Source organism: Rhopilema esculentum, chromosome 12 (genome assembly GCF_057945365.1).
Source record: "Rhopilema esculentum isolate cy_ngs chromosome 12, ASM5794536v1, whole genome shotgun sequence".
NCBI lineage: Eukaryota > Metazoa > Cnidaria > Scyphozoa > Rhizostomeae > Rhizostomatidae > Rhopilema > Rhopilema esculentum.
Window position 1 is genome coordinate 5564533 of NC_142826.1, and position 19061 is coordinate 5583593.

General features: G+C 34.9%; 2 protein-coding genes across 2 annotated transcripts; one reads left to right on the plus strand and one right to left on the minus strand.

Annotated features, from left to right (window-relative positions):
- Positions 1 to 112: 112 nt before the first annotated feature.
- LOC135681517 (uncharacterized) lies at positions 113 to 18664 on the minus strand. The gene is made up of 10 exons (XM_089111954.1): positions 18284 to 18664; positions 15434 to 15779; positions 14733 to 15085; positions 13349 to 13413; positions 10872 to 11029; positions 10122 to 10192; positions 8476 to 8689; positions 843 to 7264; positions 713 to 745; positions 113 to 392 (listed from the first exon to the last, which is right to left on the minus strand). Exons 1-7 carry the CDS (start codon positions 18521 to 18523, stop codon positions 8489 to 8491), a joined length of 1434 nt encoding a protein of 477 aa, XP_088968080.1. The 5' UTR covers positions 18524 to 18664; the 3' UTR covers positions 113 to 392; positions 713 to 745; positions 843 to 7264; positions 8476 to 8488.
- On the plus strand, positions 979 to 7151 carry LOC135681120 (uncharacterized). The gene is made up of 5 exons (XM_065195422.2): positions 979 to 1321; positions 2475 to 2658; positions 3447 to 4303; positions 5568 to 5728; positions 7012 to 7151. The coding sequence occupies exons 1-5, from the start codon at positions 979 to 981 to the stop codon at positions 7072 to 7074; spliced, it is 1608 nt and encodes a 535-aa protein (XP_065051494.2). The 3' UTR covers positions 7075 to 7151.
- Positions 18665 to 19061: the final 397 nt, after the last annotated feature.

The window sequence follows — 19061 nt, forward strand, 5'->3', positions numbered from 1 at the left end:
TAGAAATGGCACGTGAAACATGAAAGCACGTGTTTTGAGATGAAACACGTGGCTTTCAAAATATGGAATTAAATCAACTTCAAGGCAAGATTATCAACAGAAATGACATAGATTCAATTTTCTGGGCAATATTTATCGACAAATAAACATTTCCTTGCATCAGTGAATAATTTGTGTACTTTGAGATCTTAAAAATATTTTGCACATTCGTTGTGTTCATGATTCTCTTGTCAAATCTACAGTACTGCAATAGGTGTAAAATCGTTAGTGCCATCTTATTCTCCAGTAGGAACAAATCTCCAAGGATGAACAAGGCGAGAGGTAGTTTACTTGGATCTTGCTCTCATCTTGCGTCTCTTTCTCTTCAACCTTCGCATACGCTTCTTCTTCCACTAAAAAAGGAAATTCAAGTCAACTACGGGACCAACAGGGAGCTTATAAACAAAAGGAATTAGAGTAAAATATTTTCGCTTTAAAGCATTTTCTTATCACAGTGGCCTTAAGTCTAAGGGAAAGTTCTTCCAAAAACCAATCACTCAATTTAACAAAGATGAAACGGTCAGTATGGTTTGACAAGATGCAACAAACTATATGGTAACGTGTAAAACCATGCACATGCACAATATAAGACGTCCCAAGGCCACTTTCGTTTCAAAAATGTTGTGTGGGCCTAAATTGACATGTGAAGCAAAAAAATACGCTAAACACTCACCTTTTCCCTCATACTTGCAAAGGCACCAAAGAACTAAAATAAAATAGAAAGATCTTACTAAAAATTCAAAGGATGGAGAAGATTGATGTGGAATGGTAAAAAAGTCGAAGACAAATTTCAAGACACTCACCTTCTTGGTTACCGTCAGGGAAAGAAAGGCAGTGTTGGATCGACGCAGAGAATTGAGGCTGATTTCCTGGGAGGAGGCTGAAGTTGAATAGGAGGCAAATTCGAAATGGTGCAGCTATTTTGGAAAAAAAACACTAATGGAGGCCAACAACATATTTATTTTTGTTGGTCAATTTGGAAATAAAATTGGATACAAACTGATTACTATTTTGAACCTGCATACTACTTATTGTGACTCAGAGGATACAGATAAAGATGTTTTTATTGCCGTTGATACTGAGTCGAAAGTTGTAAGGTATTTGCAAACGAAAGCTGGAAAAAATTTTGCTGGACGGGGTGTGTTTGACAAGAAAGGAAGAGGGGGAAATTGGTCGATGGGATATCATCTGCAGTGTGAGGCTGAATATGGGATTCCAATAAAAGAAACAATCGTCAAGATGGTGAGACGGAGAACTCGAAACTTCTCGACAAAATCCTGTCGTTAGTGATTCATATCATTTCATTTTTCCGACAAACTTGAACTGATAAAAAAAATTCGATGCATAACAATGAAATATTCCTAATCAAACAAGCCTTAAAAACTGCAAAATTCGAAGATAGCATAAAAAGATGAAAAATCTCTCATATTATAATTGATGGATAATTCGATCCCCGCCAGGATAAAATTTTTGCTTACCTATTGTAATTATCCGACATTTATACTTCGAACAACGGTATTAAAATATGCAATGTCCAGGCCCGTCAGAACCAGGCAGCTGGAAGGTGGACTGGCGCCCCCAATAATTGTCAAACTTTAGTACATATATTTCCTTTATAACAGTTCACTTAGTGAGAAGGAATACAATTGTAATTTACTTATAATTGATATGTTTAAAACAAAGGCAATTATCAAACCCCTTATATGAAGGAAATTCTCTGCCAGCCTCCTGTTATTTACAACCTGAGAAACAAATTGTAAGAACAAAAATTTACTGTTTCGATATTATCAAATATTTAAAAGGGAATTGTTTTGGCTATCTCTACCTTAGCACACAAAGAGTGTTCAATCTATCTGAAAAAATTAAATGTTGGGATGGCACTAACTGCACACACAGATTATGTAAGACCTTCTTACCTCAACTTGGACTTTTGTAATATCATATCCCATGTGGTCAAATGTTGAAGGGGGCAAGCCTATTGTTTTGATAAGATGCTGTCACATTCCCTTATGGTTTTAAACCAAAAGACCATTGTCTTCCAAAATACTGGGGGCAACCACCCCTTCACCCAGCCCCCAGGTGTCTGCCACTGTTTAAGTAACCCAGATTTTTATACCACTGTGTTTTAGTTCATTTGTTAAAGTTTACCAATGTTTTAAAAATCTTATTATATTAAAAATTATCTTATTAAAAACATTTAGTATTTTATGTGGCTTGGATTACTCTAAGTATATTTTGGAGTAAGTAGCTTTGTATAGCCTGCATGCAGACTCAACTATTTAACATAGGAAATTTTTAGAGTCGGCACACAGGCTAATTTTGTACTGTCAACTTTAAACAAATTGATTTAGTATTTTCTTACTTATTTTATTCCTTGTTTGAAATGACAGGCAATACTTCTACAATAATTATAGTTGCCTAACTTTTCTTTTCAGGAATCATTATAGTCCACAGTTTGGTTGGTGGAACTGGGGGTGGTCTTGGCTGTGCAATCTTAGAGTCACTAAGAGATGAGTTTCCAGCTATCTCTATAACCTCAGTTACAGTTGCACCATTTGTATCTGGAGAGAGCCCCCTGCAACATTACAATGCTCTGTTGACATTACATTGGCTACAAAGGTACATAGTTTAAGTGGTACTTCTTGCCATCTGTTTATAAAAACAGAAATGAAACCAGATTTCAACAATTTTTTTCTAATGTAAAGGAAATGTCCCATACAAAGTGCATTAAATAAACAGGGTCAGACTTTTTTGTGCTCAGTCTGACCATGATGATAAAAGAAAAAAGACTAATTGGACACAACTGACACTAGAATATTCAGAAGTTTGCTATTTTTACAGTAAATTTGCACTGTAGCATTCTTTGTTTTCAAAGCATACATATTTTGAAGGCCAGTAGGTTTTTAAAGTTTTGCATTGCAAAATCACATTTTGAGGCCCCTACAGTTTGTGACTTGTTATTTTGGTGCTAGTTAAGGCATCATCTGCAGGAAAGCTGGTTCATATTTTCTATCACTGATAATTAGATCAGGTGACAAGGTAGAGCCTCTGTCAAGTTGTTCTTGTGGCACCAATTTGGTATGATTTTTTCCCCATAAAGTCACTGCTCAAATGGTTGATCTAGAATCCATTTCTGTTCAAAGTTTGCTCAACTCCATAACCAAGACTGCAGAGATCATTCAATAATAATGAAAAATACTGTTCAGTTAAATTTTTTTTTGCCAAATTGACTTTTTCTGAAATATAAGTTCTCCTTTACTTTTCTGGCCCATTCGTAGAGGCTTTTGCAAATTTTCCTACAGAATATCCCAATCGTAGCTTTACTCAAACATATTTCAATGTATTACTTTGCTAGAGTTGTATCAATTTTTCCACAAAACATATGAAATAAAGCATTCCCTTTCTAGATATGCTGATTGTGTGCTGCTTTTTCATAATGATGAAGTCATGAACCACTCTGTATCCATTTCTGGAGTACCTAAGGTGACACAGAAAGGTTCTTTGGCCACTCTTAGTGATATAAATGACTATATTTGTTACAATGTAGCATCTCTTCTCTACAAATTGCCCTATGATTATCAACAGCTTCTTAGCAAAGCAGAAACAAAGAAAACAGAAAACAAGTGCTTTGTAGGCCAAACATCCACAAGATCAGGGAATCAAAGATTAGAGACAGGAGTAACAACTGGAGACTTACAAAAAATAACATCAAAGGCAAATAGATTGAGTGCAAAAATGACAACAATGAGTATTCATAAACATACTAAAGGATCAAACAAGACAGACTATGAATGTATGAAAAATGATTCAAACCCTATCAGATCTACAGATAGAAAAATGTCCCATCTATCTAAAAACAGCTGTACAAGTATCACATCAGGAAACCAAGATATTTCTGCAAATAGCGGCACTTTCGGGATGAAAATCCACAGAACTGATGATGATAAACAAGAATGTACTGCCACAATTAAAGATAATATTTTGCATCTCCTGACTCCAAATTCCAAAAAGAAGTTTATTGCTTCATTGCAAAAGCATTCCAGGAGAATAACTAGTGACTTCAAGCCAGTCATGTCATCATTAATAAAGAATATTGTAAAGAAGGATCAGAATGGACAAAATTATATAAATTCAAGCGTGGTTTTAATTGCAAGAGGGGAATGTTCAAAGGCACTTGATTTTGAAAAGGATAAGGTTCTGAACTACTTGAAACAAAATTTAGTACTGGAAGATCAGCAAAACCCTTATTTGGATACAATTGCCAGTGAGTAGTACTCTTTTGTGTATTCTAACTAAATTAAATGCTGGAGTTGATCAATTGCTTGCACAAAGGCTTAGGTCTCCTAAATAACCTTTAAACCTGTAAAACAATACAAAAAAAATCTTGCCTTTTGCATGCTTAGCCCCCCCCCCCCCCCTTCAAGAAAAAGAAAATAATGCAAGTGGAAAAGTAGAGTTTTGTATGCAAATGAAATCACTTTCATGTCTAAGAAATTTGATATTCCAAAATTCACACAGCTGTAATAAAAATTAAAAATTATCAGTCTTGAAAAATTGCTCCTTTTTTCCTCTTCCCAATTTTTATCATTAATAATAATTTCTAATTTTCATATTTACTTATGTTGATTTGTCAGTTAATTTAATTGCTAGCATCAATTAAAGACCTTTATATTACATAATAAAAGTTGATATTTACAAGAAAAAAGTTAAAAGTTAACAAGAATAAAAATTAAAAATTATGATACTCTGTAAACAAGGTTAAAGAAACAGTTTATGCCTGGCCCTTCTACAACATTATCAGGTTTTTATGCTCAGTCAGTTTATGCTCAAAAGCTTTTCTACTTTTTTGTCATGTTGGGTACTATAAAAACCCTTTCCCCAACCCTCCTGTTTGATAAGGACCAATATTGGGCTATCCGTAACTTTCTGTTATGCATGCATTTTAAATTATCATAAACTTTATGACAAATACTAAAATGCCACCATGGATTAGGCAACAGCCTCAATTAATCAATTTCAAGAATTCCTAACCCATGTTAATTTTGAGCCCCACATTCATTAAGCATCTAAAAGCAGAGGTGTTTCCAACACTGTAAGGCCCAATGAAGCTCTCGTACAATACAGCCTAATACTGTTGTGCACTGACAACTAATTTTTAAGAACTTCAAGAATTAACCCTTGTTGTCAATGTTGTACAAAATTTCTCTTTTTGTCAATAGTTGTTGCTGTTACTATCCCAAGACTGATATGATTAAATATCTTTAAATTCCAGGGCATTTGTATACATACTAGCTAGGAGGCAATTACCCCTCCTTCCCTAGCAATATATCTTTGTTCAAGACAAAAAACTGTTGCTGGCTTGACCTTCTCAACTTAAATTCCCTTGAAAAGGACCATGTTTCATTTCCTTTTCTTAATACTCCTAGTTTTCTTATGCTCCTATGCATTTTAGTAATCTAGCTATCACTAGGTCTGAACTGTATTGTGTTATTTGTTTTCTAATTGGCCTTTCACAATTCAATACACAGGCCCATTATGTGTCCCTGGCTACCAGACCCCTCTTTCTTTATCTCTCTACATGAACACAAGCCGAGTTGCTGATTTTATTGATCACGTGACGCACAAGGCATCATTGCTCTATCATAACAATGCTTACCTACACTGGTATGAAAAATTCGGAATTACTAATGTGAGTAGCTGCATTGAAAAACATGTTTGAACAAATTTGCCTTTAGTTTGTCTTTGCCCCCCACTCCCATCTCCCATTGGCTAATCTTTGTTCATAACGATGTACATTAACCACAAAAACTTCGGCGGATAAGCTTCTTCGAAAAAAATTTCGGACAACTTTTCAGAATTTCGTCGTGAAAATATTCTTCGTGGTTTCAACAAAGCGGAAATAACAAAATGCTACCAATGTTCTAAGAGACAAAACCAACAGCTCCGTGGAGACTTTTGGGATTGAGACCCTACTTGAAATTTGACTTACCCCTTTTTTGCTGCTTTTTCACACCAAACAGCATTTCAGGAAAATCAAAATAAAAGCAGTATATTTTCTCTGTTTATATGTAGGCAAATTAGAAAAAATGTCACTAGCACTCAAATAGTCCCTACTCTCTATCAATATGGCATGAAAGTTCATAAAAAGAGCATAATTTGAAGTATCTCTAATACCAAAAAGTGTCCTGGAAATTTTGCTGTCTTAAGAGTTCAAAATTTGTGTTTAAAAGCTCAAATACCTCAAACGAATGAAAGAATTAGTGCAGTTGAACTATAAAAAGACAGATTTGGAATTGTGAACGACGACGACAAAAAGTGTGAGATTGAGGATGACGTAAATGAGGAAAACGCTGTAATTTGCAATGGCTAGATTAAAATGATGCATAAATTCGATCTCATGTAATAGCTTTTCTATGCAAATTCGCAAAAATTCATCGTGATCAATTTTCATCTCATTTAAAATTTAGTCGAAGAAAATCTCGTCAAAATATTTGTCTGAAATGTTGTCACGATGAAATTTTTTGTGGTTAATGAATATTGTTCCCCTTTGAAACGAAATAAAAGAAAACTTGTCCATCTTTGAAAAGGCGCAATAAAGAACATCAACTCTGCTTAATTGTTTTAATGTCAAAATTTATTTATTTGTTTGTGGTTCATGCAAGTTAATATCAAGCATATCTACATAGAAAAGGAAGAGGCTACTGACTAAACATTTTCAAGGATTTTTAATTATATATTTTCATTTTCTTTTATAGCTGATTGCAAATAGGAAATTTTGTAGTCAAAGAAATACCGATTTGCAGGCTAGATCCCTTTTCAGTAGTTTTTTATTGAATCAAGGCATCAACACTGCTTAGTTAGAAAATTTTAGTTTAAGGTTTTCAAAATTTCTGTTCAGTAGACTGGTTAAATTAGTGATTTATTCTAGCTAAATAATTCAATAAGTCATGTAAATATTTTGGTTCTTTTCAGGAACATTTTCTGGAAGCATTTGCTACAATGAATGATGTTGTGCAAGAGTACAGAAGTGTTTGAATGAGCAACAAGAAAAATAATAACTTTCCTTTACTTGTTAAATCAGCAATAAAAAATTGTGTAATCAAATATAATTTAAGTAATTGTGTCTTTACTGCAATTTTATCGAGTTCTTTTGAGCAAGTGGAGCTCCAGTTGCCAAGCTTTCTAACTACGTTTCGTCAGCACCAGGCCGGAGTATGTTGTCATACTTTAAAAAAAATATTAAAATGATGTTAAAAATGACTTTGTGGTTTATTCAAATAAAGTGATTTGTCAAATCAAAAAGAAAGAAAGGAAATTGCCAGTTTTTATCAAGTCACCATGGCACCAGGAAGCTGAATAGAATGTGGAAATGGCGAACCAGATTTTACAACCTTGATGTATAGCAGATGGAGAGAGCCCCAGACGTTTTTAATAAATTACCCCAACAATGCCTAAAATATTTACCCAAATCAAATCAGAATATCAGCTTATATAAGAGTTTGGTATTTAAGATGTTATCACTAGATGCAAGGATGAATTCAATACACGCAAACGTTAGTCGACAAAAATGACTAGAAGGGTCTTCCAAAGCACCTCATCATTGAAGCTCTGGATGTGCAAACAAATAGGAGTCCTGTAACCCTTTTGCCGAACTTTCGCTTCTCTGGATATTTAGAAACATCTGTTTGTCGAAAAAGTTTCGGGATTCGAGATAAAGAGAATCCGAAGTATTAAAAATCGAAACTATTCGCACTGTTTTGCTAGGTAAATGCCATTTGTCTTTTGCAAAGACCAACAAAAAGGCACATTTGATATCAGAACATAAGTACGACAAAAAGATACCAGTTGGGGTTCCTGTGAGAGGCGCAACCCGCAAAACAGACAATAACATTTAGTAAGGATGAACCATAGAAATAGTTTTGGACGAAAGAATGTATGTAAAACACTTCCTCATTTGAAAATGTTCCGTAGCCGCAAATTCACGAATGTAAATATAAGGGTTCAAACCCTGTTGCAAGGTTCGCCTTGAAATTGAGTCATGTATCTGCAAACTTCAGACATCAAAATACACCCAAATTGAATATCTGTAGCAAAGCCATAGTCGAGAACAGGTGTCGTCTGATACAGTAATAGCTTCAAGCCACAAGAAATGTAAAGAATGGATCAACTTAAGCGAAGGAAATGTAATATTGCGGATTAACGGCGTGATAAACTCTTCCATCTGAAGGATTCTGGGACTTAATCATTTTAATACGGTGTGAATCATTCTTGTGAGTATGTAAAACGATTATACATCGACACGCAGAAGATATCTGCAACTAAGATATCACATATCACCTCATGTCCACGCGCTTAACTTACTCTTAATTTGTACCTTAAACTAGAAGTCCAATTAGGGAAAAGCTACTTTAGCGTATGAAGATCAGAACCACTTACCGCTAAGACAACCCTATAAAAGTGCGTATATAACAGCATATGCATCACGGATGATATGACCAGACTTCCATTTCAATGACAAGCATTTCCCTTCGCCTGATTCAATAACGGCGAATCCTAGAATCTCCAAGAATGTCTTTTCTTTGCAATTATCATCAATGATCTTTCCTGCCACGTCATATTTTGTGTCCTTCCCTTCCATTGCATTGAAGAGCTTTGATAAAGGAAGAAAACATCGCCTTAGATCTCTTTTGCTCAATGTATAGCACATGAACTTTAAATGGAAATATCTAAAGTTTTTGCTTAAAGCTCCAAATTAGCATTTCACTACTTTGACAATCATCAGATAGAAGAGAATCTAGAAAGCATGTAAGCCTGAAATCGTGAGTTTCTAACCCCCTCTCTCCTCGCATGAGCGTACTCAATTTCTATTGCCTTTGTTTTAAAAAAGAAAAAGGAAGTTGCTTGGCATCATCTTTGCTGAAGTTTGAAGCATAATTCCGAGCTTATATATGAATATCAGCCCTTTTTTGCTTTTACATGGCTACTAAAAATCTGGGAATAAACGTGCGCTTTCTCGTGAACCTCCCAAACCATATACACGAAATTCATGAAACCTACTTCTCCCCCTGAACGTACTTAATGGATCCCAACCAGGAAATTTGAAGTTGCTGGTACAAGGTATCAAAATGTCATTTTAAAAAATAGAAATTTATTATATTGTTCGCAAAGAGAATTTTAAAGTAGAGGCATGCTTGGTTGCTTTTTCTGAAAAATATTTTATAATGAGAACTCTTTATATAATTATCCTTTTTTATATATTAATACTGTCACTTTCTTTTCTAGTTCTCCTTCGATTACAATTAGGTTTTTCGAAAAGCTGTAACATCGTGTTTTGGAGGAAACTTTTACATAATGACAATGGAATCGCAAAAGCAAGAAAAGAAATTAAGAAATATATTAGTGTCGAAATAGAACGGAAGGCGGAACACTGCATACTTCCACCCGACTCCGAGCATAAACGTCGGATGATGATCAAAGGTGAGCAGAAGTTTATAGCCAAGTGCGGATCAAAAGAAAAGTGAGAAGAAAAAGGGTGCGTTTGATTGGTTCCTCGTTTTTAACCAATCAGCCACCACTAACCAATCAGCCACCATAGAAAGACAACCTGGTTTTCCTAATGATTTTAAAATTGTCGTCACTATACTTTTTGGCACAACTTGGATTTTGACCTATGGCTGAATCGCTTAAATGACTAATTTTTCTCATGGGTAACAATCGCTTAGAATGGACGGGAGAATGACTTTAGTACTGTGGACTACTTAAAGCTTCACAGGTGAAAACAACTGGCTATGATCATTTTAATTTGACTTTCATATTTTGATGAAGTGTTGACAACCCGTCACAAATAAGCATTTTGAAATATAAGTATTTAGATATTCTTAATGTGATATTAGTAAATCTTTTTGTCTGATTTGCGTAAGAGAGCATTCGATAATAATTTTTGAGGCTTTCAGTATCATATCATTAGCTTAGGATTTTCCCAGCATTTTAACCAAGAGCATTCTGCAAAGGTTTGCGCAGCGTCTGTCTCCATAATGAAGTGCAAGATGAAATAAGACAATGATGTAAGTAAAGAGACTTACAATAGATAAAAGAGCTTCCTTGTGATTCGCTCTGCATTGCAAAAGGGCTGCAACTACTTCTTCTGGTAGCTCTGAAAAGTAGAATAATTAATTAAAGGTATAACAAGCTGGGGAAGTGACTAGTGATAAAAAGAGGCCCAGCAACTTTGTCAGAACACAGAGTTGATAATAGCAGTTTTACACTGCAGGGAGCTGTGAGTACTTTTCAATTTATCAAGCCATACTTGAAATCAAAAGCAGGTACATTAATGATAAAATGGATAGGTACAAACTACGGAGCATGAAAAAACGTCGCCAATAGCAATCGTATTGTATTATAAAACTAAAAAGTACATAGTTAAATATAACCTAATTTCTATAGTAGAAGATAGGCTAAAACTAAGTCGTGTTTTCTGTCACTCCGAGTTTCGTGCTTGCGCACTCATCAGACAGACTATCTCAATTGCATTTTATCAACTGCTCTGTGCTAATGCACATGGAACACTGTTACGTCAGAATAGACAACGCAATCTGTAATAGCATTATGTTTGTGCCATGATTGTTTAAGAAAGAAGCAAGTTTTTTACTTGAAATCTTAATAAATCTATTCCTCTAAGCACCCCCCCCCCCCTCAATCTTCGCAAATATGAAGAAGATGCCAAAAGCATCAAACTCTGGCCTAAGTTTACAGCAATACCCATTAAAATGAACCTCACAAAAACTTACAAAAACTTAAAATGAACCTCACAAAAAATTGAATTTAAGACGTACCAGAGGCAGATTCAAGCAGAGCCCAGCAACCCTGCACCAACTTTTTAGGATCTTCTGTTGGAAATTCAATTTTGCTTTCTTTTGTTATTACCTCTGGAAGTTTAAATCCAAGCAGTAAAACAAGTTTTCTCCAGCCATCTACATCTGAAAATTTGGCGCTAACGATAGATGGAAATGGACAATGTCAAAACAAAGTAAAGCCTTATATTGAGATTATAAAAAGGGTTGTAGTTGAATAATGGGCTTTTTCTAAAACAAAACTACTGACAACGCTAATGCAAATTGCTAATTTTTGACATAATCTTCTGAACTTTCAGAAACTAGCAGGGTATATTCTTGAATTTCTACCCATATATCAATAAATTCGGTTGACCTCTCCATCGTCCGTCAGAACCGAAGACGTCCTTGTAAGATAGTAGTTTTGTTTCTGTCCTACACATGTAAAGGAAATGGGCTTAATCTACAAATGTTATGTTGATTAAGCTGTCTAAAATATATTTTTGTATTTTTGTCATTTTAAATGTTGATTGCGGTCAACAGTCTTGACCTTCTCTTGGCAACCGATGGTCTTGGTGAGGATGCCTTGAAAATTTGTGTCATGCCACGAAGTGATCTATTGTAATCGTCATTTCTTTCCTTGGTCTCAACTTCCATTAGGGAATATAAAAGCAAAAACACAGAGGAGTGAAGTTATCTCGCCTTCCTAACGTCAAGACTTGAAATCTGGCCAAGTAATAGTAGATTTGACAGAAAAAATATTCATTCGCAAATAAATGAATTATTAATGGGTGGTTGTGGTTTAAATCAATACAAAAACACTTTAAACGGTCCCCGAACCAAAACAAGACAAGTAATTTAAGCCTTGACTGCAAACCACATAATTTCAATAAACGCTTTTAGTATAAACGGTTTTCCAAATATTTCTATCATGAATCTTGAACTCATTACGTCATCATAAGGGTCTTCTTCACAATGAGGGACCACCTTCTTTCAAGCATGGCCTTAAAAAACATCAATTTATGGGTTGATTTATGAAAAAAAACTGAAAGTGGCAACGACCGATAGCAGATAGAGATTGTGGAATGGTTTAAACAAGGTCTAGATCAACCTAATAGATATAAGAAATACTTTTTAACTTAGCCGTTATGTTACATTCGAAATTAAGCTACATGACGAGTTTTGTGTTCATTGTGCCTTTGGAGTCCTGCCTATTTACATTTTTGTTAATATTCACGTTATATTAACAATATATTAATAAATAGTAATTTTTTTATTTTTATCTATATTTATACTTATCTTTAACGAAAATTACTGTTTACCGGTCAGTCATTAAGAAAATATAATACTAAATAATAGAACATGGTTCGGCAATTATTGGGACATATATCATAGGCTGAAAATTTAGTCGAGATGCAACATGAAAAACCAGCAGCAGCTTTTTTCCACCACCTCAATCATCTCATCATAATGGATTCTCACACTAGTATGTCAGCATAATGATAGAAAATGTTACAGTTACGACAGAAAAGTACAAAGCATAAATTAGATCATTTTGTTTATATCTTTGTTCTTTAGATCATCTTTTGCGCTTTTTCAAATTTAGCAACCTCGCCAAAAGGCTGTGACTAAAACCATGGACATTTATTTTTTCGCATTGCCGAATGAAATGATTTTTTCATCATTCTTTTTATTTACTTTTTGATGGCCAGGAGCTTAGATTCATCAAAGGGAACTCATTTATGCATATTAGGATGATATTATCCGTTTCAAGTTGAGATTGTGAATAAATTATAAAGATTAACGACTTTGTAGATTATCACAAAGCGATGCATGATAAAATATATCACTGTTGTTAATTACTTTTCATTTTAACATGAGAAGCCACATCAAAATCTGAAATAGTCTAGGTATATAATTCATGTAGGTATATCAAATTTTGAGACATCTTCTTAAATAAAACTAATGTCTTTAAAAACTAACACAAGATCCCCCTGTAATTGCATATATTTACTATATCAATTTTTGCAACATGAACTATAAAATGTGGCATACAAACGACCAATTGATTGATTATTATTTTGCTAAAAAGCTACATTAATTCCTCATGCCGTACTTGTGAGAGAGTGGGCCTGTCATAGGGAGACAAAAGCCGAGAAAAAATCAGCAAAAAATCTGCAATATACAAATAAAGCAAATTTACACTGAAAGATGCAAGACACATTATATTTGAAGCTGCAATTCGTGGAAAAATGTTGCCAAATCCGTAGGCCAAACATGAAAAATAGGGTCAGAATCGTCAAGCTGCAAACCAATAATCTGTCACTAAGACAGGGGATAACTGTGAATGATGATGATTCTTCTTCATTTTTTCTCATTTTCATCGGTTTCATTGAATTTTATCAAGAGAGGTTTGCATCTATCAATACATATTGGTTAAGATCTTAATATCACCTGTCAATAAGATAAAAAAGAAGTACCTCAATGGTGCAGCAGGAAGATAGAAAGACTGCCGATCTTCAGTGATGCAATAAGCTGTTGCAACCTGCAAGACAATAACCTATTTCACAAAACTAACCAGGGCACATCTTGAAAAAATATCCTGTCCCTTTGCCACGCAGAAAAAACCATTAGGAACAGTGGTGTCTTAAACCTAAGGACAACTGAAAAGTATCTTGTTCATTGTTCATGTTCATTTCATTTTATTAAATTCCACTACCTACAATCAACTACAACTAAACAAAGTACAATAAAAAATATAAATATAAAAGGTATTACAATATAAAATAATACAAATCAAGTACGTAGTAAAATTTTTAAAGGAGGAGCTCTCTCATTAGCTAAACTAATCAAGGAGAGAAGTGCTGTAGTATATTTGAAAAGACAAAATTCATGAAAAAAAAAACTTTTGGCTGACAGAATTTTGAAAATGCAAAACTCAAAATGTTGGCAATGCGGAACAATGCTCTGGGAAGAAGGATAGGTGGCTGTCTTGATCCCAAGGGGCATCACAACCTGGGAGTGTGGGGGTGTCACACCCCTAATTATCAGGCAAAGGTAGTTGCTCTGTTGGTTAGATATGATATTCCTTGATATGAATGAAGGTAAAAAAACTAATGATTTGAAGATTTCTTGCTGGCACTAAATCTAAAAAACTCAGGCCCTCTTTAGGTAAAATTGTGTCTTGTGTCCATTTCCCCTAAAGTTTCTCGGTAGAAGCATCAACTGCAATTCATTATGAGCTCCAGATTTATTTTAACATTCAAAAGGCATGCTAAGATGGAAAGAGGTATCTAAATTGACAACCAGTGCTTCTTGTTACCTAGCTTTAAAAGTAACTGACAACATGGTATTTTTCAAGACCACGGGGAAATTGTACCAGTTGTTTTTATCTGCTGTTCAATTTGTTTGCGAGAAAATAATTTTCAATAGGATTAGGAGGATTGCTTTAGTGAAATTTGCTTAAAAGAGTGCGTTTTTCAGGGAACTAGAAGCATCAAAACTCGAAAATTTCCTGCTCCTTTGGCGGCAGCAGGTGCCACCTTGGGTAGTAACTATATCCTTTACCCGTTTTGATATAGAGATTTGACAAAACTATTGGGAAAAGTCTGTTATTATCTTATAAAAATGAAAGTTGCTTATTATATACAGAGTTAGCTTGACAAAATGTATTGCAGAGGTTTGTGACAGCAAATAAAGAATTTCAGGCAAAAATGTTTTGGTCAGGTAAATTCGAGTCCACAAACTCTCCCCCCCCCAAAAAAAAACAAGGCTTGCCTTGTGATGGCCCTGTTGATCCCAGTCATATTATGTTGCAGGCACAATATGCAGACTTTTATTATGAGAAAATAAATGCTCCCTTACTAGCTCAAGCATGTCATCCAAAGTTTGTGGCCTTTTCAATATATTCATCACAGCCGCCTTAATATCTGAAACATCCTTTGACTCTACCAATGGTGCTAATTCAGCTTTGATACATTGGCTTTTATCGCTAGCATCTGCATATTTTCCTTCTTGGTTATCAACCTTGTCTACACCAACATGCATAGAAAGGAATCCACTAGAGGTCAGGTCCAATTTGTTGCAGCTAAAAGCAATTACTGTGCCAGCAGGAATATTATAAGAATGGTGAGAGACTTCTTCTGCTTCACCTTGCATGTGAACATCAACAGCAACAGTGGAGATCTTTGGAATGTTTGCACTTACTTTTCCTTTCTCTGTTAAATAAAAACAAAAATTCATAAAATTATATAATTTTTCATAAAGGACTTTCTATAAACATAAGTAAGCCAAGAGAGCATCAAAAGTCAATTATTGTAGAACTAAGCTTATTTGTGTACTTCTAGCTTATTTGAAAGAAATACATCCAAAAATCTTGCAAAAAACCAGGCTACTTTACCAACCAAACAATGAGTTGGCCAACCAGCTAATGATTTTACAAGCATCTTAACCCCTTATATGATACCTCTTTGGTCTCACAGTATGGCAAGGAATAAGGTATATAAATCTGTCTCACAGTGTGGCAAAAAACAAGGTATCTAAATCTATCGCATGCTATTCCGAACCTGTCATATCACTTTCTTCATCCAATGATGCATCTTTCTTGCATGACAATGACTCCAGAACAACACAAAGTGAAGACCTTTTCATCTCATGCAATTGCTGAAATATCTCATGATTGCTATTCACTAAAGATTTTGCTAGCTCTCTCTCTAACTGTTCCCAGTTTACTTCAGTCTTCATCACATCTCCAAAATCAACTGTCAGAGAGAATTTGTCAGTCATGCTAAGGTCAATATCAAGTTCAGATGCAATTTTAGCACCGATATCCCCATCAGCATTGAATTTAGGTGTATCTTTATAGCCTTCTGCTACAACCTTTGATGATATAAGCTCGGCAGTGGAAAGTGGCTACAAGAAACAAATCACAAAATGGTAACAAGGAAACTGTTTAATCACAAAATTTTAACAAGGAAACTGTATAAAATAGGGAGAAATCTTGACATTTTCATAGAAAGAATTTCTTAATACTTATACGGTTCTCGTCTCAAACTGCAGACTTTTGGTGATGTATTAATTTATTTCTCCCTTCATTGAAAGTATTTTTTGGCAATCTTATCCTGCAATCAACATAGAAGTTCTGGTCTACCAAAAAATTAAAGATTTAAAATTTTCCTAATGACCGCCATTATCAAATTTTCCAGATATTTCAAAACACAGTTACAGCACACCTTGCTAACACTTGCTAACATATATCAAAATGATTTGCATATGATGACAATGGAAGAATCAGCTCCTGGCTCAATGTTGTTATAACGGAGAAATCCCTAAATAAATTACACCAGGGCCGTAAATCTGTCATGTCAATTGGGGGGGTCAGCAGAGCGAATGAACATAAAGTGTGCAGTGGGTCATGGCACCACCAAGCAATTTATAGAGTGTGTTAAGGAAATAGTTTGAGTAGCAAATGACTTGATAAACAAAAAAAGATTTTTAGATATACTACAGTTTTTTCAGCCCTATAGAAGGTATTTACAGATATTTCATAGCTCGTTGACTTTTTTATAGTTGAGTTGATAACATTTTTCAGCGACAGCTTGAATAAATTAAACCTGAGAGGCTGAGAATCACGTTTAGTGATGTAGGAGGACCCACCATGGTTGGAGACAATGTGAAAGGAAATTTTTGAAATCATACCTTCTAAATAGCTATAAAAGCATCTCCCTGACCAAGTTTAACAAAATACTAAACCGTTCAGGATAGACAAATCCATGTTTCTCAGAAGAACACAGATTGTTGTTTCTGGGAGAAATTGGGAAGGGGAAGAGTCTAGTGACAGATGTTGGAGAAATGCTTAAACTCAAGTGACAAACGTTGGTGAAAAGAAAGAAAAGGTGTTTTCTATTCGAGAGCAAGCGTTTTTCTTCTTGAAACCATATCGGATTCAAAAAAATTAGGATGTACCTAAGAACATATTCGGGCTCCAAATGAAAATTTTCTTAAAAAAGTCAATGATGGACAAAATTTATTGCATTCTAATAATAAAGAGTTTAGTCATTGCTTCTCTCTATATTAAATGCAAAAGTATTTCTTTGTTGATGTGGTACTTTTACGAAGATTAAAAAATTAGCATAAATTATGCTAATTAATTTAACTCCTTGCTCTCTTTGTCTTTTGGGCTTGTTTCTTGTTCCTGTGCAGTTAAAATTAAGGAGCTATTATAGAGGTCTTGGTACCGCAATTTGACTAATAGAGGTTTCAGAAATTAGGAACTTTAGGACCTAGGTTTTGAGTTAGAATTTTTATAAAAAGGCGTGTATGAAAATATGTGTAATATGGGTTTGTTGAAATTTATGGTGACTTAAACGATTCTTTTTTTACATGCTTTTTGAAATTTATTCAAAGGGAGACTGGTGGATAAGATATTTGGGGCTAATTCCCTCCATGGGCATCGTCACTGACTCGACACCACTCTGCAAACATAAATAACAGCCATCTACAATATTCAACTTGCGCTTGACAATAGTCACCATGACATAGTGGCTGAGGTATGCTGCAATAACTCAGCAAAACTTTGTTAGGTTCTAACCCAGCTACCAGGGATTCCTTTCTTCAAAAGCAAATGACAATAATTTCTTAAAAATCGTTTAGCTCCAGATTTTTGGGGGGGTCCAGTTCCCCCCATCCCCCCGGGATTTACGGCCTTGAATTACACAAACTTTTGCAAAGCAAACTACCCTCAATTTGTTTGTGTTGATGCAAAATACCAGAAGACAAAATGATTGTATCTGTATTATTATCTGTTTAACAGCACAGGCCAACAATGTTGTGGTACCTTTTTTAACAACAATGCAATGTGCTTCATTAAAATGTCTTAAAAGTTGATGCAGGGATAGCACTGGTGTTCTCGCATGCTGTGTTTCTTTTTCACACAATAAGAAATTGATGAAACAAAAAGACTTCATTTTGTAAATAACAATAGCAAAGCTAACTATCAGGTATGCCTCAGCTGCATTTCTAAGCTACCTCGATTTTACACTGGGTTAAAAATGAGAAGACCAAAAAAGACCAAAATACTGGGGACCAAAAAGGGGCATACTAATGTGTTGATGCTACAATGTTATTCCCCTAATTCCAGGATTATTTAGGATGTGGCTAAGCATAATTTGCACAAGAGCAACCTCCCTCCAATTTTCAGGGGCAGTATAAACCACTAGCATCTCATACCCATGCAAGAACAAGTGTGTCCAGGTGGAGCAAAGTGAACATGGGATATTGAGCCCGCTACGCACAACTTAAAAAGTAAATTAGAGGTTTTGCAAATAGGGAATAATGCTTTTACAAAAAAGTCGAAGAATAAAGCATATAGGATAGATGACAAATGACAAGCAAATAGGATAGATGTGCATTAATACCTTCTCGAACAGATCGCTCAACGTCACCATGGTCTGTAAAATTTTTGGCTTTTTCCAGGGCCAAAATGACCTCTTTCTGTAAACAAGGCACAAGACATTGAATCTATCAGCTGAACTTAGGTCAGGCACATTATGCAAGCTTGAATTCCCGGCACTTTTCACGAAATGCTTCGAAGCTGCCTTGAACAACGCCATTCTCGTTCCAAGAAAATTGAAAGAGGAAGGAATGAAGTCTTCCATTGAGTTGAATTGATGCCAAATTAATTGTAAACAAAAGCTTGCCCCTGATTAGGTGATTAACAACAACCTCCAATTATCCCTGTCCACGTTAATTAGCAATTGCGGCAGCATGTAGCAATTATGCGTTAGCTTTGTTTAGGCAGAAATGACGTTATAAATCTTTTGTTCAAAGAGCAACTCTAGCAAGTCTTAGAAGGAAGTATCATATTAACATACGAATGGTCAAGGGGATGGTTTTCTTTTACCAACGTATTATACTTGAATTTTCTGTAGCTGGAAATTCCATCTTTGTTTGGAAGGTTTCAGTTTTGTTTTATCCTCTAGTGCACGAGGTTTTTAAAGATACTGACCAATAAAAATATGACATTACAGAATTATGGGTTTAAGCGATATACCATCACTTTGTTTCAAAACTATGTATTAAAGCGTTGTTTGCACATCGAGACTAAAAATTTTATGATTCTGCAAGTCGAGCAAACAACAAAGAGCCTTGAAATTTATGAGGCAAATTTCATAGAGGATGTAAGTACCTTCAACA